At 47.5% G+C, this 25,417-nt stretch overlaps 2 protein-coding genes across 2 annotated transcripts; both read right to left on the bottom strand.

Moving 5' to 3' along the window:
* Positions 1 to 10,357: 10,357 nt before the first annotated feature.
* On the bottom strand, positions 10,358 to 11,904 carry LOC114474700 (alpha-(1,3)-fucosyltransferase 4-like). Its single transcript, XM_028465157.1, has one exon. It carries the CDS (start codon positions 11,809 to 11,811, stop codon positions 10,699 to 10,701), a length of 1,113 nt encoding a protein of 370 aa, XP_028320958.1. The 5' UTR covers positions 11,812 to 11,904; the 3' UTR covers positions 10,358 to 10,698.
* A 10,855-nt stretch (positions 11,905 to 22,759) lies between these two features.
* LOC114474697 (alpha-(1,3)-fucosyltransferase 4-like) lies at positions 22,760 to 24,400 on the bottom strand. Its single transcript, XM_028465143.1, has one exon. It carries the CDS (start codon positions 24,307 to 24,309, stop codon positions 23,188 to 23,190), a length of 1,122 nt encoding a protein of 373 aa, XP_028320944.1. The 5' UTR covers positions 24,310 to 24,400; the 3' UTR covers positions 22,760 to 23,187.
* Between the last annotated feature and the right edge of the window lie 1,017 nt (positions 24,401 to 25,417).

The raw sequence follows: 25,417 nt of genomic DNA on the forward strand, positions 1-25,417 counted from the left end.
CAGAAATGTGGTTTATAACTTAATAAATTCTTCCTCCTCCTCCTACATCCAAAATAAAACAGTGTTTAAGATTCCAAATAAGTGAGCCAGGGGTCAGTTACACTCACCCTAGCGCCCAACTTGGACAAGTCCACCAGTCTGATAAGAGTGGGTGGTAGACTCTGATGATTGGAAGGTCAAGTCGACTTAACCCTGCACCCTGTTGTCCTCGATTCTTTGCATCAAGTTACAGGCTTGCTCGTTCAGAAGTATGATGCAGACCTCCATCACCCTGGTTCAGAGCAGGTCTTTGCAGAGCTGCGAAGGAAATTCTGGGTACTTAGAGGGCGGGAGGCAATCAGAAGATACCAACATGCATGTCCTGAGTGTCAGCGTTGGAGAGCTAGCCCTCAATTCCCAGAATGGCTGATTTACCCACTGCTTGTCTCCAATTACACAAACCAGCCTTCTACTCCACTGGTGTGGATTACTTCAGGCCTATGATGGTGAAAGTGGGCAGACGCCAGGAAAAGCGATGGGGGATTATATTCAAGTGTTTAACCACCAGGGCTGTACATTTGGATCTACTCAAGATGATGGATGCAGACGCCTACTTGATGGCTCTGAGGCGCTTTATTGCTAGAAGAGGAACCCCTGCAGAAATATGCTCGGACAATGGAACCAACTTTAGGGGAGGCAAACGGGAGCTCAGAGAGGCCTATGAAAGCGTGGCACTGTCATGCCCTCTACCTCTGGCATCTCCTGAATTGGTCCGTTGGCACCATCTGGTGGTCTCCATTCATCACTGTCCGGACTACTCACCTCTGATCATCAGGATTGCTTCCAGCTGCGGCGGGGAGTGGTCTCCCTACCTGCAAGTATTCACACCACTACTTAAGACATCGGCAGACCACAAACCAACGCCAAACCATTAACAGTGTTCACTTTGACCCTCTCTGCCGCTGGGATCTCTCCTGCCTCCTTCCCACCTGCAACTACCATCACCTCTGAAATCCCTCAGCTCACTCCACCCTTCAGCTGGTTCTTCCCCACTCCTGTGCCAGGCTCCGTCGTTTCTTCCGTGTTGGCTGCAGCTCGAGCGTCTCCGTGTTCCTGCCCATTTGGGGTTCAGAGGTTTTCTTTGTTAGTTTAGCCCATTCTGAGTTTATGCCTTTAGACCTAGGATTTTGTTTGTTCGTCAGTAGTTTCCTGATCGTTTTTATTTAATCTTAGTATTGGGTCTCCCTCAGTTTGCTCAGCACTTCTTTAGTTTCTCCACCACCCCACTTAGGGCGCTGGTAGGTTTTCTGTTATATTCTGTTTATGGAATAAATCATTTAATTGTATCTGTGCCTCCTGTTGTGTTGTCTGCGCTTGAGCCTCAGTTCAGTCCCGTGACAGTATGGTTTGGCCATAATGAGCTCAGCAGACCGCACTACAGATGAGGCCTCAGCCGCTCATCATGCTGTAGTTAGTCATGAAGCGATTCTAGGCCGGCATGAGGAGCTACTCAAGACTCTCGTGTCTAGCGTTAAAGCTCTAATCAGCCAAATGTCTCACCTGACTGGTCAGCAGTCCGTGTTAGCATCTTCACTAGCTGCGTCAGGTTGCCAGCCTACCCCCATTAATGCCCCCGAGACGACGGTTGTAGGTTCTCCCTCTGCTCTGGCCACAGTAGGCCGTGAACCCACGGTTCCGGTTCCTGAGCGCTATGCTGGAGATCTCGGCTCGTGCCAGGCCTTCCTGACTCAGGTTTCACTCGTCTTTGAGTTACAACCGACCTCCTACGCGTCCGATAGGGCTAAAATCGCATATCTAATTGGCCTTCTACGAGGGCCTGCACGGGACTGGGGAACAGCTGTGTGGGAGAAACAGGGGGAGATCTGCACCTCCTACTCCCGCTTCTCTGCAGACATGAGGCGCGTCTTCGATCACCCAGTTCGGGGGCGAGACGCTGGAGATCGCCTCATGGCCCTGAGGCAGGGGGTCCGCAGTGTTGCAGAGTACTCCGTGGAGTTCCAGGCCCTTGCAGCTACCAGTGGGTTCAACGATCCGGCCCTCCAGAGGTCATTCTATGGGGGACTGTCCGAGGCTCTGAAAGATGAACTCGCCACCAAGGAGGAGGTGGGCAGCCTGGAGGCCCTAATCTCCCTCGCCATCCGGCTTGACAATCGCTTGAGGGAGAGGCGCAGAGAGCGCTCACACTGGAGGGACTCTGCACCCTCCCGCCGACTGAGTCCCACTCTCCAGCCTGCTACGCCCACACCGTGCCCTGAGGCTGCCTCCGAGGTCATGGAGGCACTTCATTGCTTCCTGCCCCAAGGGACCAGCAAAAAAGAGGGCTCACTCGTGACAGGGAGTCTACGAGTGAGTCGGACTGCTTCCACCTCCCCTCATCTGCTACAGCTACCCGCTACACTCAGCTACCAGAACCACTCACTTTCTGTGACCGTGCTGGTGGATTCTGGGGCCGAGGAGAACTTCCTGGACTCGGCCCTCGCCAGGCAGCTCCACATCCCGTCAATGCCACTGGATTCTCCCGTAGAGGCCCGTTCTCTCAACGGCCTCCCCCTGGCCACGATCCGCCGGAAGACAGTTCCTGTTACCCTCCGGTTAGCAGGTAATCATCACGAAACACTAACTTTTCACTTGCTGGAGCATTCTCGCCCACAGTTGGTGCTGGGGCACCCCTGGTTGATTAAACATAACCCCTCTATTGACTGGTGCGGCAGCCAGGTTAAGTCCTGGAGTACTGGGTGTCATGCTAACTGTCTCCGTTCAGCCCCATCCCCTGCTCCTGTAAATCCCAGGCCAGACCCTCGGCCTCCAGACCTGTCCGGCGTTCCTGAGGTTTACCATGACCTAGTTCCAGTCTTCAGTAAGGAGGATGCCCTATCCTTGCCTCCTCACCGGCCCTACGACTGTGCCATTGAGCTCCTGCCTGGAGCCACCTTGCCCTCTGGCCGTCTGTACAACCTCTCTAAACCCGAGCAGGCTGCCATGGAGACATACATCAGGGACGCCCTGGCAGCAGGTATCATTCGGCCCTCCACTTCTCCGGTAGGTGCGGGATTCTTTTTTGTGAATAAGAAGGACGGGTCCCTGCGACCCTGTATTGACTTTCGGGGCCTAAATAATATAACCGTGAAGAACAAGTACCCTCTACCTCTGATAAACTCTGCCTTCACCCTTCTCCACGGGGCCAAAGTGTTCTCCAAACTAGACCTGAGAAATGCTTATCATTTAGTGAGAATAAGAGAGGGAGATGAGTGGAAGACGGGTTTTAATACCCCCCTGGGACACTTTGAGTACTTAGTAATGCCCTTTGGCCTCACGAATGCTCCCGCCGTCTTCCAGAACCTGGTTAACGATGTGCTCCGGGATATGATCAACCGCTTTGTGTTTGTCTACATAGACGATATCCTGATTTATTCCAGAGACCAGGAGGAACACGTCCGCCATGTCCGCTTGGTTTTGGAGCGCCTGTGGAAGAACCGCCTTTTTGCTAAAGCGGAGAAGTGTGAGTTTCACATTACTACTGTATCTTTCTTGGGTTTTGTCATCTCCCCAGGACGTGTGATGATGGACCCGGCCAAGCTATCGGCTGTCTCCGAGTGGCCCCAGCCAGAGACCCGGAAACAGTTACAGCGTTTTTTGGGCTTCGCTAACTTTTACCGCCGCTTCATCCGTGATTATAGTAGGGTGGCAGCCCCTCTCACAGCCCTGACCTCCACCTCAATTCAATTCCAGTGGACCCCCAAGGCCGAGCAAGCATTCCAGTCCCTCAAGGTACGCTTTACCTCTGCTCCTATCCTTGTTCAGCCAGATCCCCACCTTCAGTTTGTGGTCGAGGTGGATGCATCTGACTCCGGGGTTGGGGCCGTACTCTCCCAGAGGACCCCATCTGACCAAAAGCTGCATCCCTGTGCCTTCTTCTCTCGCCGCCTGACCCCAGCAGAACGGAACTACGATGTGGGGAACCGGGAACTGCTGGCGGTCAAGCTCGCTCTAGAGGAGTGGCGTCACTGGCTGGAGGGGGCAGAGCACCCATTCATTGTCTGGACAGACCATAAGAACTTGGAGTACATTCGTTCAGCCAGGAGATTGAACTCTCGGCAGGCCCGCTGGGCGCTGTTTTTTGGTCGCTTCCGGTTTTCCCTCACGTATCGCCCGGGGTCCCGTAACATCAAGCCGGATGCCCTGTCTCGTCAGTTCTCCTGCGACGAACCCTCTGGTGACCCGGAATCTATCCTTCCCCCTGCTCGTCTTGTCGCCTCTCTAACCTGGCAAGTGGAGGATCAGGTCCGTCAAGCACAGTCCCAACAGCCAATCCCAGGTAACTGCCCGCCTAATGTTCTCTATGTTCCTGAGTCTGTGCGTACCCAGGTGCTCCAGTGGGCTCATACCTCTCGCTTCGCCTGCCACCCTGGGGGCTTCCGGACCACAGCCATCCTTCGGCAGAGGTTTTGGTGGCCCTCTCTCGAAAGGGACACTCGGGACTTTGTCGCCACTTGCCCCACCTGCTCCCGGGGCAAGACCCCTTCCAGACCCAGCTCGGGTCTCCTTCAACCACTCCCGGTGCCCTCTCGGCCTTGGTCACACATCGCTGTGGATTTCGTCACGGGGCTACCCCCCTCTGGAGGTAACACGGTCATCCTCACCATTGTTGATCGTTTTTCCAAAGCAGCACACTTCGTCGCCCTTCCCAAACTCCCCTCAGCCAGGGAGACGGCATCCCTCCTAGTTGACCACGTCTTCCGGTTGCATGGGATACCAGCAGACATTGTCTCGGACCGTGGTCCACAGTTCATCTCCGGAGTCTGGAAGGCCTTCTGCGCTGCCCTGGGGGCCACCCTCAGTCTCACCTCGGGCTTTCACCCCCAGTCTAATGGCCAAGCGGAGCGGGCCAATCAGTCTCTGGAGACGTACCTCCGGTGTCTGGTCTCCTCCAACCCCACTGCCTGGGTTGAGCATCTGGCCTGGGTGGAGTATGCACACAATTCACAAATAAACTCTTCTCTGGGGATGTCTCCTTTTCAGTGCTCCCTCGGCTACCAACCTCCGTTGTTCCCCTCCCAGGAACAAGAACTCTCCGTTCCCTCTGTTCAAGCCTTCGTCAGCCAGATCAAAAGGGTCTGGGACAGGGCCAGGGCCGGACTTATACAATCAACTGAGAGGATGGAGCGGCAGGCCAACCGCCGTCGCTGCCCGGCACCAACCTACTCTGTGGGCCAACGAGTCTGGTTGAGGGCCAAGGACCTCCCTCTGAAGGTCGAATCTAGAAAGCTGGCACCCCGGTTCATCGGTCCCTTCCCCGTGGAGAGGATCATCAGTCCGACAGCGGTACGTCTCACCCTTCCCAGAACTTTGAAAATTCACCCCACGTTCCATGTCTCGCAGGTCAGGCCCGCCAGGGACTCCCCCCTGGCTCCTCCTGCCCCCCCCCCCCCCTCCTCCCAGGATGGTGGATGACTCGCCCGCCTACTCGGTTCGGCGCTTGCTGGATGTCCGCCGCAGGGGTCGCGGCCTCCAGTTTCTCGTGGACTGGGAGGGTTACGGGCCTGAGGAGAGGAGCTGGGTCCCCCGCAGTCAGATCCTTTGCCCTGACCTAATCAGGGATCTCAAGCGGCGGCGTCCTGAACGTTTTGGTCGTGCGCCTGGAGGCGCACGTAGGAGGGGGGGTACTGTCATGCCCTCTACCTCTGGCATCTCCTGAATTGGTCCGTTGGCACCATCTGGTGGTCTCCATTCATCACTGTCCGGACTACTCACCTCTGATCATCAGGATTGCTTCCAGCTGCGGCGGGGAGTGGTCTCCCTACCTGCAAGTATTCACACCACTACTTAAGACATCGGCAGACCACAAACCAACGCCAAACCATTAACAGTGTTCACTTTGACCCTCTCTGCCGCTGGGATCTCTCCTGCCTCCTTCCCACCTGCAACTACCATCACCTCTGAAATCCCTCAGCTCACTCCACCCTTCAGCTGGTTCTTCCCCACTCCTGTGCCAGGCTCCGTCGTTTCTTCCGTGTTGGCTGCAGCTCGAGCGTCTCCGTGTTCCTGCCCATTTGGGGTTCAGAGGTTTTCTTTGTTAGTTTAGCCCATTCTGAGTTTATGCCTTTAGACCTAGGATTTTGTTTGTTCGTCAGTAGTTTCCTGATCGTTTTTATTTAATCTTAGTATTGGGTCTCCCTCAGTTTGCTCAGCACTTCTTTAGTTTCTCCACCACCCCACTTAGGGCGCTGGTAGGTTTTCTGTTATATTCTGTTTATGGAATAAATCATTTAATTGTATCTGTGCCTCCTGTTGTGTTGTCTGCGCTTGAGCCTCAGTTCAGTCCCGTGACAGGCACAAACCCTGCAGGATCAACTCGCTCGTCAAAGGATTCAGTTCAGGTTCAACCCTTCAGCAGCCCCACAGTTTGGTGGAGTGTGGGAAATAGAGGTTCGCTCAGTCAAGTCCGCACTCTACACTAGTGTGGGATCACAAGCTCTACCTGAAGATGTCCTCCAAACAGTATCTCTAGAAGTGGATGCTGTCCTAAACTCAAAGCCCTTAGGTTACGTATCTGCTGACGTCGCAGATATCGACCCTGTAACACCCAACAGTCTGCTAATGGGGTAGTCAAATGGATCTCTTCCTCAAGTGGTCTACCCAGGGACTGACATCTTGACCCGTAGACGCTGGAGACATTCACAGATTCTCGCCAATTAGTTCTGGTGCAGGTTCATCAGAGATTACCTTCCTAGCCTACAGACTAAGCAGAAATGGCATTCTTCGCCTCCTGAAGTCCTGGAAAAGGCAGTTGTCATGATGGTTGACCCACAACTGCCTCGGGCCCTATGGCCCATCGGACATGTTGTGAAGGAACACCGCAGTGATGATGGGTTCATCAGGTCTGCTGAAGTTGATGTTCAAGGACACGTCTACACTTGGCCAATGGCACGGTTGGTGGTGTTACCAGCTCTTCCATCAAGCGAGGAAGATCCTTCTCAGTCCTTCTCCTCTATTGTCAGTTGAAGAGCCTTTTATTTCAAACAAAAGTTCAATGCACTTTTGGGGGCAGCTGTTTAAAAGGCTCTGGTTTATGTGCCTGCCTCTTTAAGAGGCACTCTGTTTCAGTGAGAAGTGTGCACGTGACTGGAAGTTTAGTTTTGGCAGTTGTCCAAGTCAGTGCCTGAGTCGGATGTTTAACTACGTACCTGTCCTTTAAAACGTTCTTCTGAGTTGTGTTCAGAACACAACAAACTCTTTGGAAATGGATGCATGAATGGTCCAGTCAAAAGATTATTGCAAACATTGCAAATCCAGAACAAAAGCAAGGTATTCAGTGCATCTATACTGTATGTGAAAGCCTATAGAAGGGAGTATGAATTCACTCAGTAACATGATACAGGAACAGATGGCACTGTATTCACAGTGTCAGCAACAAACAGTCTCTGCTCAAGGTCTCATACCAAACTTCTGTAACAGTGATTTTCCACTCCTTCCTCCCTTCACCCCCTCCTTTCGTCTCATCTTGGGGTGGGGCGCTTCCTATCTGTAAAAGTGGGTGCTCAGAGAACTTTCCGTTAATTGCTGGCCGCTTGCCCTTCATACAGGATGGAAGACCTTTTTTTGTACTCCTTTTCATTTAGTTTATAATAAATATTTTTTTATAAAATCATCATGCTTTGACTGGACTTCATCATTCACCCAGAGCACAAATCATGTTTCCAAACGAGGACAACCGTAAATTTGCTGTGACAAACCATTAACAGCTGCAGCCCTCATGCCTGCAGGAAATGTATCTTTTGACAGTATAAAGTGTTCATTTTATGTCAGGGCTCTACCATAGAGGTGTGAATTCAAAGTATTTGCCACACAGCTTTGCAGCACCCATCAAACTACCTCAAAAGCACATTTGCTTTATTTCTTAATCTACCATTTTTCAAATACATTTCTGCCTTATCACGACTAGCAGATATATATATGGAAGAAAGTCTGTAAAAGTGAGGCCTCAGAGTTAATCTATGCAGAGCAGTTATAAACAGCTTGAGGAAACCAAGGTTTTGGGCCAATCAGCAGGGAAACAGGAGCAGGTGGTGGGATGAGTTAATGTGCCATTCATGTCTCTCTCTGACACAGCACAGCTGGATGGTGAAAGAGTTAGTCTTTAAACCAACCTGTGCTTAAAACAAAGGGTTATTTTATCTTCTTTTTTTAAAATCTTACTGTAAGTGTCATTGAAATTACTTTGCACTTAAAAACATTAATAATTGGTTTCAAAGACTAAATACTTTTTGTTGAAAATTATAATGGTTTATGCGGTGACAATATGTTATATTTTCTAAATAATATGCATTTATTTAGCTATAAAGGACAATTTTATTTATTTTTTGATATACCCTTATTATCGCGAGGTTTTAGTTTAGTATAAGAGGCTGCGAAACCTGCATTCACCCGGAAATGCAAGAGACTTTGACTGAGCAACCTGCAGCAGCGAGGCCAGCTGCACACGGTATTTTGAGATTATTGTTTTGAAATGTTCTGTAAATGTATAAACTACTGTTCTAATTATTGTATGTTAATTTCGTATGCACAAGACTCTAAGACTATCTGCCCAAGAACCTCCGAAGTGACAGGCGACCACGAGGTAGTTCATTTTATTTAGTACATGTGTTACCCGTGACCAAGTTATGTGTCTAAAGTTTGTATGTGCTTCATGTCCTGTAGTTTTCACGGCATTCAATCACCCAAGTATAGTGCCCGTCTTTGAAAAGCCGTGCCTGTGACGTCATTTCGGAGCCACACTTACAAAAGGAATCCCCATAATGTGTTTACAGAGATTTCAAGAATGTATATAGAGTCATACAAACTTGCTTTCAGTAGTTTTGTTAGCTTTAATCTTACGTACTTAATCACAACAATTTTTAAACCAATATTAAGCTCCTTTGCATACTGCGTTTATTATTCAAATATTCATAGACCTTGGGCGACCCTAATCAGAACATAACTCAAAACTCGTTTTAACAATAAAATTCCAAACTGTCTTAAATTTGACAATCAAACTGATTAGATTTGTTCTTAATTGTTACTTTGTGTAATAATGAGGAACAACCCTAGAGCTACTGTGTGTCTTTAAGCTGTCTAAAGGTTGAAGACGTTATAGTAATCACTGACGGCTTCCAAACCAAATCAGCCCATTTACTGTAGATAAAATAATTAGGAACAGAAATCAGACACGACTGCAACAATACAAACAGAATCCCACTGACTGCATCAAATATGCGATTAAAATCACAGAAACCCTATTATGGCAAACATGAACAAATTTAAGTGTACAGACATTTTGTTCAGTTACACAGTTCCATGTGTAACTGTACTTAAAAGTGAAGTGTAAATACACTGATGAATATTTTAATTCAGAGAAGGCCTGAGTTGAACTTTCCAGCTATTGTTTTCATATTTTTAATGCTTTCATTTGTTAATTTTTTGCCCTCTCTCAAGTACCCCCTGTAGTGCCATTGTGTACCCTCATTAGAGAAACAGGTTTAATTCACTTAACAGTCTCAAACTGCTGTTATCTGGAGCAAAAATATAGTGTCCCAATAAAGATTATGAAGACCAATAATAATCAATATCTAACTCACAGCCTTTCAAAATAAGAGCATGGGCATCATCGGTTAAACCACATGTCCCAATCATGGCCTGCGGGCCAAATCCGGACCTTTGGAGCATCCAATTTGGCCCACATGGGAGAAAGTAAAAATTACGGAGAAGACCAGAATTAACTTAAATATTTAATATCAGTGAAACATTGTGACAAATGTTTTTTAAGTGTTGCAGATCTGGTGTATGTTATATATAATATAACATATAAGATATATTTTTTTAAATGCAAGGTGGATTTTCTGTAAAATTGAATGAAAATGAAACAATTGCGAAAATTAGGAGAAAAAAGTGTTGCATGTATTTGAGAACTCAACATTTCCAACCTTTTTAAGTTACTGCTATGGCTATGGCCTTCCTTATCTTACCCTCTAATTATGTGGTTCCCAAACTGGAGTACATAAACATATTAACATTTGTCAGTTCATTTAATAACATTATGAAGTTTTTTTTTGTTTTTTTTTTACATGCACACATACTTTTTTCCTCATCTAACAATAATAGTTTGTGGCACAACTCTTTAAAATACACCAAAAATGTAAAGTTCAAATTCTAAAACGAGTAACACCTCAGAAATAAATGAATAAAAAGGCAAGGCAAATTTATTTGTATAGCACATTTCATACACAAGGCAACTCAATGTGCTTTACGTGATCAAAAAGTGCAACAGAAAACATTCAACAGCTTAAAATGAATAAGAACATTTAAAATCATCAGTAAAATCATCAACAAACACATTACGTCAACAACATAAACAAAAATCTCCCTCTCAATCATACGCAGTAGAGAAAATGAGTGTCATTAACTTTGATTTAAAAATGTTCACATTGGATGCTGACTTTAGCTTTTATCACCGGTAGCCCTTATACAGTACCTATGAAGTAGCACACAGTTTCAGAAAGGTTGGTGACCCCTGTTATAAACCCTGAAAAATAAGTCCTATGTTTTCTATTTATCAAATATTTAGAAGCAGCAGCAGCAGCAGGAGGTTTGCAATGCAGAGAGATTCCCACAGTCAATTACCAATAAATATTTAACATTTGCATCACACACACTGAGGTGTTATCACGAATAAAACCAATCATGCAGGCGATGGACCTCACTGGTCTGGCCTCTGGTCCTCCTCAGCACCTTACAGGCGGTGCAGTAGTGCTCGGTCCAGAACGTGGGCTGGTGGATGCTGTAGCTCTGCCTCCAGCTCAGGTGACGCTTCGTCAGAGCCGGATTCTGCATCAGCCTGTTCAGGTACTGGGCCAGCTCCTGGGCCGTGGGGAAGTCATCCACGTGGATGAAAGCCTCTGGGGGCAGGAAGTGCTCATAGTTCTGTCTGGACGGACCCAGGACCACGGGGATAGCTCCTGCCTGTACTGCGTTCCAGACTTTCTCCGTGATGTAGTCCGTGTGCTGTGAGTTCTCCAGGGCCAGGTAGAACATGTACTGTCTGAGCAGCCCCAGCATGGTCTCCCTGCGCTTTGCTAACGGCTTCCCTTTGCGTCCGTACAAGTCGACGTTTACGTGTTGTCTGAGTTTATGGTAGAAAGACACACGGGCATGGGACTCAGACCAGTTGCTGACTACCCAGGCCAGTAGGCGGACTGGACGGCGGAGAGAAGTCGTCTGGTCCAGCGATCTAGAGCTGTTAACCTGGGGGATGAGGTGACCATAGGGGACGTAAATATCCGAGTCCGTCCGGTAGGTCAACGTCAGGTTGAAAACCCCGTCAAACCTCTGCATTCCCGGTGAATGTGAGGGAGACTCGTGGTTCATCCATATCCACTTCTGAGAGCGCGGTCGCGGTTCCGGTGGCATTGGAATGTTCCCTTTAGAGATATCCCGGTGGTGAAAAATCACAGCGTCAGCCTGTCGGTACGCGTCCTTGTCATCCGTGAGCGTGCATCCATGAATTCGGTACTGTTCCCAGCAGTCAGGGAGAGGACGGAAACGGCCGAACGGATGCACCCAGACCAGGAGGGTGATAGGGGGGAGGCTGGGGCTGGGGGGGCCCTGCAGGTAGAGCACACTTATTCCCAAGGTCAGGAAGCAGATAGTCGCTGTGCACACGGCGCAGAGGACGTAATTGTGAGCACAACCCAGTTTCATCCCTGAGTGGATGTTGTTTCCAGGAGCAGTGAATGATGATGAAAGGCCTAAAGGTTTCCTGTGAACTCCAGCTCCCATTGACTATCTCCACAGTCCACCACAGCCTCACCGACTGGCTCCTGGTTCAGATATACAGACCTGTCAGTATTCACTGCAATAATAAATGACAGATAGATACGCCGTTTATTGACTTGTGAACCTTGAACGTTGCCTGACCCAGCTTCCTTCCTCCATTTAAAACTGTATGCCATAAACAGTCAAACTTTGGCCTTTGTTTGTTGATATATGTGTTATGTTCTGTTGGGTGTTTTGTTATTCTGTCTGTTTATTCTGAGTCTTGTCAGTGTTTCAGGGATTCCTGTTTGTGGCTCCACCCCTCAGTGCTGTCTGTGTGCTTGGGTGGTGATTGATTAGCTCCCTCGTGTTTTCACCCAGGTGTGGCCCATTCCCAATCAGGCCTCCTCCACTATTTAGCTGAGTGGTTGGACACAGTATGGCTGCGGGATCATTGTGTGTATGATGTCAGGTTAGTTGTCTCCTTCCGTGTTTCTGGTCTTGCTCCCTGTTCCTACTCCCCTGTTTTTTGGATTTAAGTTTGGATTTTGGATTTTGTATTTTTGAAATAAACATGGACTGGTTCCAAGAACGGTATTCCTGCATCCTGCCTCCATCTTTCCCTGCATTTGGGTCCTCACCAACAGCTCATCGTGACAGAATGATCCCGCCACAAGTGGACCCAGCAGAGACAGATTTGGCTGAGATGGACATGGCCGAAAGGACTGCCTACTGGCAGAGCTACCTGCTGGAGACAAGGGAAGATCTGTTGTATGGATGGGAGGACGAGCCTGTTAGGAATCCCTACTGGGGAACTCGACTGGCTTTGGGAGGACCCCGGAGCCTACAACGAGGTAAAGGTCGGTCGAGAAGGAAGGGTCAGCCCCGCCAGTCTCCTAGCTCCCAGGCTAGTGTCCCTGTTTCTCCTAGCTCTCAGGCTAGTGTCCCTGTTTCTCCTAGCTCTCAGGCTAGCGTCCCTGTTTCTCCTAGCTCTCAGGCTAGCGTCCCTGTTTCTCCTAGCTCTCAGGCTAGCGTCCCTGTTTCTCCTAGCTCTCAGGCTAGCGTCCCTGTTTCTCCTAGCTCCCAGGCTAGCGTCCCTGTTTCTCCTAGCTCCCAGGCTAGCGTCCCTGTTTCTCCTAGCTCCCAGGCTAGCGTCCCTGTGTCTCCTAGCTCCCAGGCTAGCGTCCCTGTGTCTCCTAGCTCCCAGGCTAGCGTTCCTGTGTCTCCTAGCTCCCAGGCTAGCGTTCCTGTGTCTCCTAGCTCCCAGGCTAGCGTTCCTGTGTCTCCTAGCTCCCAGGCTAGCGTTCCTGTGTCTCCTAGCTCCCAGGCTAGCGTTCCTGTGTCTCCTAGCTCCCAGGCTAGCGTTCCTGTGTCCCCTAGCTGTCAGGCTAGCGTGCCAGTCCCGGCTCCCCGCACCCGGCCGCCGCCTGCCCTGCCGCCAGTCCCGGCTCCCCGCACCCGGCCGCCGCCTGCCCTGCCGCCGGTCCCGGCTCCCCGCACCCGGCCGCCGCCTGCCCTGCCGCCGGTCCCGGCTCCCCGCACCCGGCCGCCGCCTGCCCAGCCGCCGGTCCCGGCTCCCCGCACCCGGCCGCCGCCTGCCCAGCCGCCGGTCCCGGCTCCCCGCACCCGGCCGCCGCCTGCCCAGCCGCCGGTCCCGGCTCCCCGCACCCGGCCGCCGCCTGCCCAGCCGCCGGTCCCGGCTCCCCGCACCCGGCCGCCGCCTGCCCAGCCGCCGGTCCCGGCTCCCCGCACCCGGCCGCCGCCTGCCCAGCCGCCGGTCCCGGCTCCCCGCACCCGGCCGCCGCCAGTGCCGGCTCCCCGCACCAGGCCGCCAACGTCGCCGCCAGTGCCGGCTCCCCGCACCAGGCCGCCAACTCCCAGCTTTCCTGTCCCGTCTTCGCCCGGCCCGCCGGAGGTCTTCCCGCCTGTCCCGTCTTCGCCCGGCCCGCCGGAGGTCTTCCCGCCTGAGCCCGGCCCGACGGAGGTCTTCCCGCCTGTCCCGCCTGAGCCCGGCCCGCCGGAGGTCTTCCCGCCTGAGCCCGGCCCGCCGGAGGTCTTCCCGCCTGAGCCCGGCCCGCCGGAGGTCTTCCCGCCTGAGCCCGGCCCGCCGGTGGTCTTCCCGCCTGCCTCGTCTGAGCCCTCTTCGCCGGAGGTCTTCCCGCCTGCCTCGTCTGAGCCCTCTTCGCCGGAGGTCTTCCCGCCTGCCTCGTCTGAGCCCTCTTCGCCGGAGGTCTTCCCGCCTGCCTCGTCTGAGCCCTCTTCGCCGGAGGTCTTCCCGCCTGCCTCGTCTGAGCGCTCTTCGCCCGGCCCGCCGGAGGTCTACCCGTCTGCCTCGCCGGCTCCGCCTCATGGGAGGCCGCCGGACTCCTGGTCCCCTGCCTCGCCGGCTCCGCCTCATGGGAGGCCGCCGGACTCCTGGTCCCCTGCCTCGCCGGCTCCGCCTCATGGGAGGCCGCCGGACTCCTGGTCCCCTGCCTCGCCGGCTCCGCCTCATGAGAGGTCGCCGGACTCCTGGTCCAGTTTCGCCTGCCCGGCCTCTTGGGAGGCTGCCTTGAAAGGGTTTAGACCCTCCTCCGGACCCCCGTCCACCCACCCGGGTTTGGTTTTTGGGGTGGTTTGAATTTTTTTTAGGAGCGTTTGGAACCCGCTCCTTAAAGGGGGGGTTATGTTATGTTCTGTTGGGTGTTTTGTTATTCTGTCTGTTTATTCTGAGTCTTGTCAGTGTTTCAGGGATTCCTGTTTGTGGCTCCACCCCTCAGTGATGTCTGTGTGCTTGGGTGGTGATTGATTAGCTCCCTCGTGTTTTCACCCAGGTGTGGCCCATTCCCAATCAGGCCTCCTCCACTATTTAGCTGAGTGGTTGGACACAGTATGGCTGCGGGATCATTGTGTGTATGATGTCAGGTTAGTTGTCTCCTTCCGTGTTTCTGGTCTTGCTCCCTGTTCCTACTCCCCTGTTTTTTGGATTTAAGTTTGGATTTTGGATTTTGTATTTTTGAAATAAACATGGACTGGTTCCAAGAACGGTATTCCTGCATCCTGCCTCCATCTTTCCCTGCATTTGGGTCCTCACCAACAGCTCACCGTGACAATATGGGAGTTTTACTACCATAATAAACATTTGTGGCTTCCTTTCCTTGTTTTAAGGCTAAAGCCTTAAACTCCACCTGTTGGGTTTCAAACAATACATTACAGAGACATTGATCTTCACACTTCATTAACTTTGTGATGTTCTATTAACAGCTGAGACATCACCTTCTTCAAAGACTTTTGGAGAAAAATATTTTTATTTAACACTTGCATATGTAAATATAGATTGTATGCCACAATGTGGAACTATTTATTATCTTTCCTTCATCTGCTGTTGTGCTCTTTTACACCAGAGTAAGTCCACCTGAACCCACTTATCTGTGTACTTCATATCAGGACTACAGGATTATCACATGGACCTAATTATTGATGTTATTGTTGCAAGTATAGTCACTTTAGTAGAATTATAATGAATGACAGACTATCAATAGAATAAATGAATAGGGTTCTAATAAAAAAAAAAAAAAGATTATCGTTTCTGCAATCAACTAAGATTAAGGAAAAATAGCAGTAGACCAGACGTCAGTTTAGCTAACACAGTAAATAAATAAATAAATTCATTAATTAATTACTTAAAAAAACTTGCTCCATACATTGGTCCCAGCATAGAATCAAATGAAATCTTTTGTCCCAGGAAACAGCCACGGACTTTTTACTGTGATGACCTGCTCTACTGTAGCTCTGATTGGCTCTGACCGTTTTTCAAGTGACCAATCAGAAAAGAGGTGCTGTCCACGCAATGCACGCCCCCAAAGTGCCAAAACTCAACACTCATCACCGCGCGTGGAGAGATCGCCCGAGCGCACAGACCGAGACGGTGAGCGCAGAAAGGCACCGCACGCGCGCATAAAGGCACCGAAAGAAATCTATAACTCTGCGCGATTACAGTATTTATGCGCTTGGGCTTTTGGCACTAAATTGACGCTATAATTGCCCATCTTTGGCCTACCGAGGGTCCAAATCTTCTAAGATTTTTGATTACTTAAAAAAACATCTTTTACCTTCTAAACTAACTTGTATCAGACAAAGTAGACACTTGGCACAGGCGACAATCTTTACGTATTAAAATGTATTTAAAAAATTTTTTTTTAATATTCATTATCCCTTTTTAAACAAATAAACTTATAACTTCAGACGTTCCCATGTTCAATAACATTGAAATTATCATTAGATACACTTTAAAATTTACGGAAGAAGATTACTCCTCAGCCTCCCCGGTAAGGTCTATTCAGGGGTACTGGAGAGGAGGGTCCGCCGGATAGTTGAACCTCGGATTCAGGAGGAGCAATGTGGTTTTCGTCCTGGCCGTGGAACTGTGGACCAGCTCTACACCCTCAGCAGGGTCCTTGAGGGGTCATGGGAATTTGCCCAACCAGTCCACATGTGTTTTGTGGACTTGGAAAAGGCATTTGACCGTGTCCCTCGGGGATTCCTGTGGGGGGTCCTCCGGGAGTATGGGGTATCGGACCTCCTGATAGGAGCTGTTCGTTCCCTGTATGACCGGAGTCAGAGTCTGGTCCGCATTGCCGGCAGTAAGTCGAAATCGTTTCCGGTGAGGGTTGGACTCCGTCAGGGCTGCCCTTTGTCACCGATTCTGTTCATAACTTTTATGGACAGAATTTCTAGGCGCAGTCAGGGCGTTGAGGGGGTCCGGTACGGGGGCCTCAGTATTGCATCACTGCTTTTCGCAGATGATGTGGTCCTGTTGGCTCCAACATACCGTGACCTTCAACTCTCACTGGATCGGTTCGCAGCCGAGTGTGAAGCGGCCGGAATGAGAATCAGCACCTCCAAATCCGAGTTCATGGTTCTCGACCGGAAAAAGGTGGAGTGCCTTCTCCGGGTTGGAGATGGGTTCTGCCCCAGGTGGAGGAGTTCAAGTACCTCGGGGTCTTGTTCACGAGTGAGGGAAGGATGGAGCGAGAGATCGACAGGCGGATTGGTGCGGCGTCTGCAGTGATGCAGAGTCTGCACCAGTCCGTCATTGTGAAAAGGGAGCTGAGCCGAAAAGCAAAGCTCTCGATTTACAGGTCGGTCTACGTTCCAACCCTCACCTATGGTCATGAACTTTGGGTCATGACCGAAAGAACAAGATCACGGGTACAAGCGGCCGAAATGAGTTTCCTCCGTAGGGTGGCTGGGCTCTCCCTTAGAGATAGGGTGAGAAGCTCAGTCATTCGGGAGGGGCTCAAAGTAGAGTCGCTGCTCCTCCGCATCGAGAAGAGCCAGATGAGGTGGCTCGGGCACCTAATTAGGATGCCCCCTGAACGCCTCCCTAGTGCGGCGTTCAGGGCACGTCCCTCCGGAAGGAGGCCCCGGGGAAGACCCAGGACACGCTGGAGAGACTATGTCTCTCGGCTGGCCTGGGAACGTCTCGGGGTCCCCCCGGACGAGCTGGAGGAAGTGGCCGGGGAGAGGGAAGTCTGGGCCTCCCTACTGAGGATGCTGCCCCCGCGACCCGGAAACGGCTAAGCGGGAGAAGATGGATGGATGGATGGATGGAAGAAGATTAAGGCCAATTTTGATGGAGAAAATAATTTTTGGGCAAATCAAGGATGAAGCTGAAGCGTCAAGAATAAAGTGGAAATGTCGAGAATAAAGTCAAAATGTTGAGATTAAAGTTGAAATTTTGAGAATAAATTTGAAATACAATGTCGAGATTAAAGTCGAACGAATGAGATTAAAGTTGAAATTTCAAAAATAAACTCAAAACACAATATTGTAATAAAAGTCGAAGGTTTGCTTTAAAGTCAAATCTACAGAAGCTGACTAGGGTCAATTTACCATATGACAACAGTCTCCATCCAAACTGGCCTTAATCTGTTTCCCACAGATGGGATAGAATGCTCCACCTCACCCAAACTTGACTGTTTTTTTCCTTCTGAACACATTAGAATTTTGACAATATCTCTTCTAACTTCCCAAAAAAATTAAGTGAGTAAATTTTATTTCTATAGCCCTTTCACAGATAAAATCACAAAGTGCTGTACCGGCAAAAATGAAACTAAAACAGCAGCAGCAACATCACAAAAGGATAATAAAACACAAGATAATTCAAAACAACAGTAGTAACATCATAAAAGGTACAAAAAATTTAAAGCAATTTAACCAAAAGCCTTTCTGAAAAGCGTGGTCTTCAGATGCTTCTTTAAAAGAGTCCACATAGACAAGCTTGTCTAGGGACTGGTGAAGGCTATTACAGTCTTGGCGCCACCGCCTGGAACGCTAGGTCACCCTGGGTTTTAAAATGCGTTTTTGGGGTCAAGAGGAGACCCTGGCCTGATGACCGAAGGGTGCGCCCTATAGGGCACAACAAGTCAGTGATGTATTGAGGGGCCTGACCATGCAACGCACGGAAAGTAAGGACTAGGATTTTAAACTCAATAAGAAAATTAACTGGAAGCTAATGAAGACCGCAAAGAATGGGGGTAATGTGGGCGGTTCTGGGAGCACCGGTCAAAAGTCTGGCAGCAGCATTCTGAACAGTCTGAAGTCTCTTTAGAGTCGACTTGTTAAAAGAGGAGAAAACCGAATTACAGTAATCAATGCGTGATGAAATTAACGCGTGTATGATTATTTCGAGATCTGGTTTGGACAGCAGATTCCTCACTTTGGAGATATTTCTCAGTTGATAAAAACAGTTTTTAGTCAGTTGATGACAGTGACCCTCCAAAGACATCGATTTATCAAAAAAAAAAAAACAAGGTTTCTGAGAGTGTTTTTCACAGATGTGCCCAGTGCATCAAGGGAGTTCTTGATCATAGGGATCTTTTTATCCGGAGCGATGATCAGAGTTTCTGTTTTGCCAGAATTTATCTGCAGATAATTCAAAGTCAACCAGTTTTTGATAGCAGATACACATTCCAGGAATTCATATAAGAAATGCTACTTAGAATCATTGAAAGAGCAATACAGCCAGATTGATATTTATCATAAAAATCATGTTGTACCATGAAAGAGGTCAGCTGCTTACCCACCACTTTTTCCATGATTTTTTAAATGAACAGAAGTTTAGATATGGGCCGGTAGTTAATAGGCTCTCCGGGATCCAGATTAGGCTTTTTAAGAATGGGATTTAATACAGCTTGTTTAAAATATATGGGGACCGAGCCAGATGGACGTGAGAGAGGTATCAGTTTTACCACCCAAGGGCCGACAACATCAAAATGTTTCAGAGCAGTAGAATGGGAACAATGTCCACCAGGCATGATGTGGGTTTCATTTTTCCCACTAAATCCTGAACATCCTGTAGGCTGACAGGCGTGAAGGAGGACCATGAGCACACAGGGGCTACTGTAGTGCACAAGGTGACCAAAGGAGGAGTGATACTGGCCCTGATGTTTTGTACTTTGTTTACAAAGAATTTAAAAAAATTATTGCAGTCATCCTGCATGTGCACCGACACATGGGACGGTGGGGGTGCAACAAGGTTTTCAATAGTTTCAAACAAGACTTTGGGGTTTTTCTTATTTCGTGAAACAAGATCTGAGAAGCAGAGCGGGCGTGTTTGATTTTTCCATTTAGCTCTATTACCATGTCTTTAAGATGGAGTCTATGTACTTCTAATTTTGTGGCTTTCCACAAACCCTCCACCTTTCAGCAGCTTTTCCTGAAGTTAGAAATAGCTTAATTTATCCACGGACACGGTTTTTTATGAGGGCCTAGAGTGCTGTGTTTATGAGCTAACACAGAGAGAATCTCTTTGTTATTAAACCCAACTTTGAACATTCATGGATATATGGCATTTTAGACGGCTGCTCTGCTGTTTGTTGTCATGTGGATGTGAAGAATGGGCCCTTGTTAGCTTCTATAGATTAGACTTCATTTTTTCTTCCATAATTTTGACTTTAATTTTGACATTTTCACTTTATTCTATATTTGCCCAAAATAATTTACTCCATCAAAATCCACTTCTGTAAAAATCCAATTGCCTGGTGATACAGTGGCATAATAACATCCAATATTCAATGTCCCTTTATTACTGAGATTAAAGCCTCTTCTTTTTTTCCAAGGGTAATCTGGCTAAGATTGCAGCACTGACTATAGTTATGATACAAACAAGCATATTCTTGGTACTTGCTTCAATATGATGTCCTTAGAGCACAGACAGTCCTGACAGGTCGCTACACATGTACAAACTTCAATAAGCAGGAAGTAGACCCAGAATACATATTATAAAATAAAGTCAGGCAATGAGAGAATGTGTAGTCTAGATGGATAAAGATGGGCCTTAATGTTCTAGAGCAAGAGTGTCAACTCATGTTTGTGAGTGGGTAAGGGAGTGGATTCACACAGAGACCCTTTTGTTTTCCTCCACAATGTAATAGGGTTGCGACATTATTTTGTAATGGTATGCTCTAACCACATAGCGCTGTTATTTGTGTTGTCTCAAGTTTCCCTAATTTCCTGCTACAGTTGATAAACATGTTTATCAGGTTAGTTTGAGCATAATTGACTCTGAGCGTCAACTATGTCATGTGAGGTATACTGTACGTTGAGCACTCAAAGTTGATCTGTTATTGAACTGGGTTGGTCCAAGAACCTAAATGACAGTGGACAAATACATTAATTTAATATAAATAGTCCCCAACTGTAAGAAACAGATGAATTCGGTGGATCCTGTCTTATTTGGGACTCTAGTCCCATGTTTTATTTTCCACTTATTTTACCATTGGCATTATTGAAGATAGTTTAATGCACATAACATGGTCTCAAACTGCTGTTATTAAGTTAATCAGATAACAGTGGGGGAGTGACATAACCTCTTTCAAAAGCAGCTAAGACAATATAGCAAATAACATTTTATTGCACTTTATATTTAGACAGCAGGTGATCTCTTTCTTCTTTTAAACAGTTTCTCATCGATGTTTAGCTGATTTTTAAAGAAACGTGATTGAAAAGAAATTAACACACTAATGTACATTTTAAGTTTTTTTTAATACATGAGCACTGTAATGAGTTCATAATGCATTTTCATCCTCATCGCCGACACAAGTTCAAATCTTTACAAATGCATCTTTGTCCTTTATTGTCTTCCTTTAATCTTCATAAATTTATATTGATCTTGTTTGACAAATTAAATATAAAAACAGTAAAAAGACAATTTTCAGTAACTTCAATTCATTATTTGCATTGAAAACTGACAGAATTCAAGTAAAGTATCTATCATTTTGCAATTATTCATTAAATCTGATGAGTGACCATGAGAGTACATGATTATCTGTAGCAAAAACACAGTGTCTTAATACAGATTATGAAGACCAATAATAATAATAATAATAATAATAATCAATATAAAATAAGAACATGGGCATCATCAGTAGGACAAAAACACTATGTCCATGTCTGAATACTTTATAAACCATAATACATATATATATATATATATATATATATATATATATATATAGTTATATAGTTATTAGTTATATTTTCAGTTTATGTTCGTGATTATCATTTTTAACCAAAAAAAAATACACATTCTAAAATTTTCATATTTTTAATGCTTTCATTTGTTATTTTTTTTCGCCCTCTCTCAAGTACCCCCTGTAGTGTCATTGTGTACCTCCATTAGAGAAACACTGGTTCAATTCACATAACAGTCTCAAACTGCTGTTATCTGTAGCAAAAACATAGTGTCCCAATACAGATTATAAAGACCAATAATAATCAAAATCTAACTCACAGCCTTTCAAAATATGAGCATGGGCATCATCGGTTAAACCACGTGTCAAAACTCATGGCCTGGGGGCCAAATCCGGCCCCCTGGAGCATCTAATTTGGCCCACATGGGAGAAAGTAAAAATTACGAAGAAGACCAGAATTAACCATCTTTAAATATTTAATTTAACTGAAACATTGCGACAAATATATTTAAGTGTTGCAGATCTGGTGTATGTTATATATAATACAATATATAAGATATCTTTTTTAAATGTGTCAGGGCAAAATTGTTAGTTATGTTTATTAACATATTTACTCATAGACCTTATTCTTTTTAAGGCTTTAAGTTGAGACTTTTCATTTCTGCTGTCTCATGTTTTCTGCTCTCTTCTCGAGGTAAGCTTCCCAAAACACATCTTATCCCTCAGACACGGAGGCATCACACACTCACATAGTCACACATACACACCCAATACACATCCATTCATACACACAAACACCATACACGCACACACCTCCAACACTCACGACAATCAGGAGATACCAGAGAACTGGTTGTTTTGACCTAAAGAAGAAACTGTCTCTTTTCACTCTCTTCTTTCACCTCCTCTGTCCTCTTTATCTCCTGGGGGGAGGAGGGAGGGGGACTGAGGGGGAATATACGTGATGAGTTAGAACTGTGGGCCACTCGATCATCGGACGTCCGCCCGGGCGGTCACTAATTTTGTCCATCTTTGTACTCTTTTTTATTTAGTTTTATAATAAACCTTTTTTATAAAATCATCAATGCCTCGCCTGGACTCCATCACTCAACCAGAGCAATAAATCATGTCTTCAAATGAGGTCAACCGCAAATTTGCCACGACAAATGCAAGGTGGATTTTCTGTAAAATTGAATGAAAATGAAAACAATTGTATAAATTAGGAGAAAAAAGTGTTGCATGTACTTGAAACTACAACATTTCCAACCTTTTTAAGTTACTGCTATGGCTATGGCCTTCCTTATCTTACCCTCTAATTCTGTACGATTCCCAAACTGGGGTACATGTACCCCTAGGGGTACTTAAACATCTCTCAGGAGGTACACAGAAATATTTGTCAATTTATTTTTTAGCGTTTTTTACATACACACAGACTTTTTTTCCTTATCCAATAATAGTTTGTGGCACAACTCTTTAAAATACACCAAAAATGTAAAGTTCAAATTCTAAAACGAGGAAAACATCAGAAATAAATGAATGAAAAGGCCTAAATTCAGGGTTAATGTTGGACGAATCACAGGAAAGAGCTTAGACGAGCCTGCAGACACAAATAAATAATGTGTAACATGAGCTTAGGGGTACTTGCGAAGTGATAAGAAATAATGGGTACATGGGGCAATAAAGTTTGGGAATCACTTAAAGTTAAATGTAGGATTTAAGAAGTGCTTTTATCACCGGTAGCCCTTATACAGTACCTATGAAGTAGCTCACAGTTTCAGAAAGGTTGGTGACCCCTGTTATAAACCCTGAAAAATAAGTCCTATGTTTTCTATTTATCAAATATTCAGAAGCAGCAGCAGCAGCAGGAGGTTTGCAATGCATAGAGATTCCCACAGTCAATTACCAATAAATATTTAACATTTGCATCACACACACTGAGGTGTTATCACGAATAAAACCAATCTTGCAGGCGATGGACCTCACTGGTCTGGCCTCTGGTCCTCCTCAGCACCTTACAGGCGGTGCAGTAGTGCTCGCTCCAGAACGTGGGCTGGTGGATGCTGTAGCTCTGCCTCCAGATCAGGTGGCGCTTCGTCAGAGCCGGTCTCCGCTTCAGCCTGTGCATATACCGGGCCAGCTCCCGGACCGTGGGGAAGTCATCCACGTGGATGAAAGCCTCTGGGGGCAGGAAGCGCTCATAATTCTGCCGGGACGGACCCAGGACCACGGGGATGGCTCCTGCCCGCACTGCGTTCCAGACTTTCTCCGTGATGTAGTCCGTGTGCTGTGAGTTCTCCAGGGCCAGGTAGAACATGTACTGTCTGAGCAGCCCCAGCACGGCCTCGCTGCCCTCCGGTAACGGCATCCCTGCGCGTCCGTACACGTCGATGTTTACGTGTCGTCTGAGTTTATGGTAGAAAGACACACGGGCATGGGACTCAGACCAGTTGCTGATGACCCAGGCCAGTAGGCGGACTGGACGGCGGAGAGAGGTCGCCCGGTACAGCGATCTAGCGCTGTTAACCCGGGGGATGAGGTAACCATAGGGGAGGTAAATATTCGAGTCCGTCCGGTAGGTCAACGTCAGGTTGAAAACCCCGTCGAACCGCCACAGTCCTGGTGAATGTGAGGGAGACTCGTGGTTCATCCATATCCACTTCTGAGAGCGTGGTCGCGGTTCCGGTGGCATTGGGATGTCCCCGGTAGAGATATCCCGGTGGTGAAAAATCACAGCGTCAGCCTGTCGGTACGCGTGCTTGTCATCCGTGAGCATGCATCCATGAATTCGGTACTGTTCCCAGCAGTCAGGGAGAGGACGGAAACGGCCGAACGGATGCACCCAGACCAGGAGGGTGATAGGGGGGAGGCTGGGGCTGGGGCTGGGGGTGTCCTGCAGGTAGAGCACACTCACCCCCAGCACGGTCAGGAAGCAGATTGTCGCTGTGCATAGGGCGCAGAGGACGTGATTCAGAGCACGGTCACTCTTCCACTCTGTGTCCGTTTTGTTTCCATGAGCAGTGAGTGACGTTGAAAGGCCGAAAGGTTTCCTGCGAACTCCAGCTCCCATCGACCACCTCCACGGTCCTGGTTCAGGTTTACAGACCTGTCAGTATTCACTGCATTCATAAATGACAGACAGATACGCCTACAGACGCAAATCTAGGCTAGGTTGTGGTTAAGAGTGGCACACCCAGTGACATGTCCTTGGTTTTTCTTTTCTTCTTCCGTTTCTAGGTAAAGTGAGACACACTACAGGTCCTGGGCGCATTTAGACGTGGCAGTGTGGTTTGGGGTCCAGTTACCTCTGAATGGGGCTTTTGTAAGAAGCTTGTTGACTGCTTAAAAGCCTATAGGGTCGTTTCGGTTGAGTAAACACCTTGACCCACTTCATTAAATATTCAAACAACATGTGTATTGTTCATTCTGCATGTGCATTTTGTTTAGGGCCTACACCAGACATATGCAACTGGCGGCCCGAGGGCCACTGGTGGCCCTTAGTCGAATTATGTGCGGCCCCCAATGTATATGTACTAAATCAGTGTTTCTAAAGTGGGGGTACGTGTACCCAGAGGTATGCGATGGAACTACAAGGGGTACTTGTAAATTAACAAATAAAGTGTCAGTCTTGGTCCAAAACCAGGCGTGAGATGGCCAGAAAAGATCAAAACTATATGAACAAATTTAATCAGGAGGCACAAAATCAGGGTTTTTCAACCTTGGGGTCGGGACCTCATCTGGGGTTGCCTGGAGTTTAAATGGGGTCACTTGAAATTTCTAAAAAATTGAAATATATTTTTGAATGTTTGGAATTCCGATTTCATTTTCTTAAACATCTGTATATCTATACTTTCACTTTGTGAAATATAAATCTAGTTCAACTAAAATGCAATATATATACATGTTTCTTTCCACTTATTTACCAAATGAGATTCTTTAATCTGTGTTATCACTTGTTCATTCCATAATTGTGCTCCATAGTTGTTTTTAAATAGTTCCCTTAGCAAACTGTTGTAGTTGGATAATAATGGGACTTGGATACAGAAATAAGAGAAAGGGGTACTTGATCCAAAAAAGTTTGAGAGCCACTGCACTAAATGACTGAAAAATTCACAAAATAATACCAAGAGGACACAAAGAAGAACAGAAATACATAAAATGACAGCAAAACACACAAA

Source organism: Gouania willdenowi, chromosome 13, assembly GCF_900634775.1.
Source record: "Gouania willdenowi chromosome 13, fGouWil2.1, whole genome shotgun sequence".
Lineage (NCBI taxonomy): Eukaryota > Metazoa > Chordata > Actinopteri > Blenniiformes > Gobiesocidae > Gouania > Gouania willdenowi.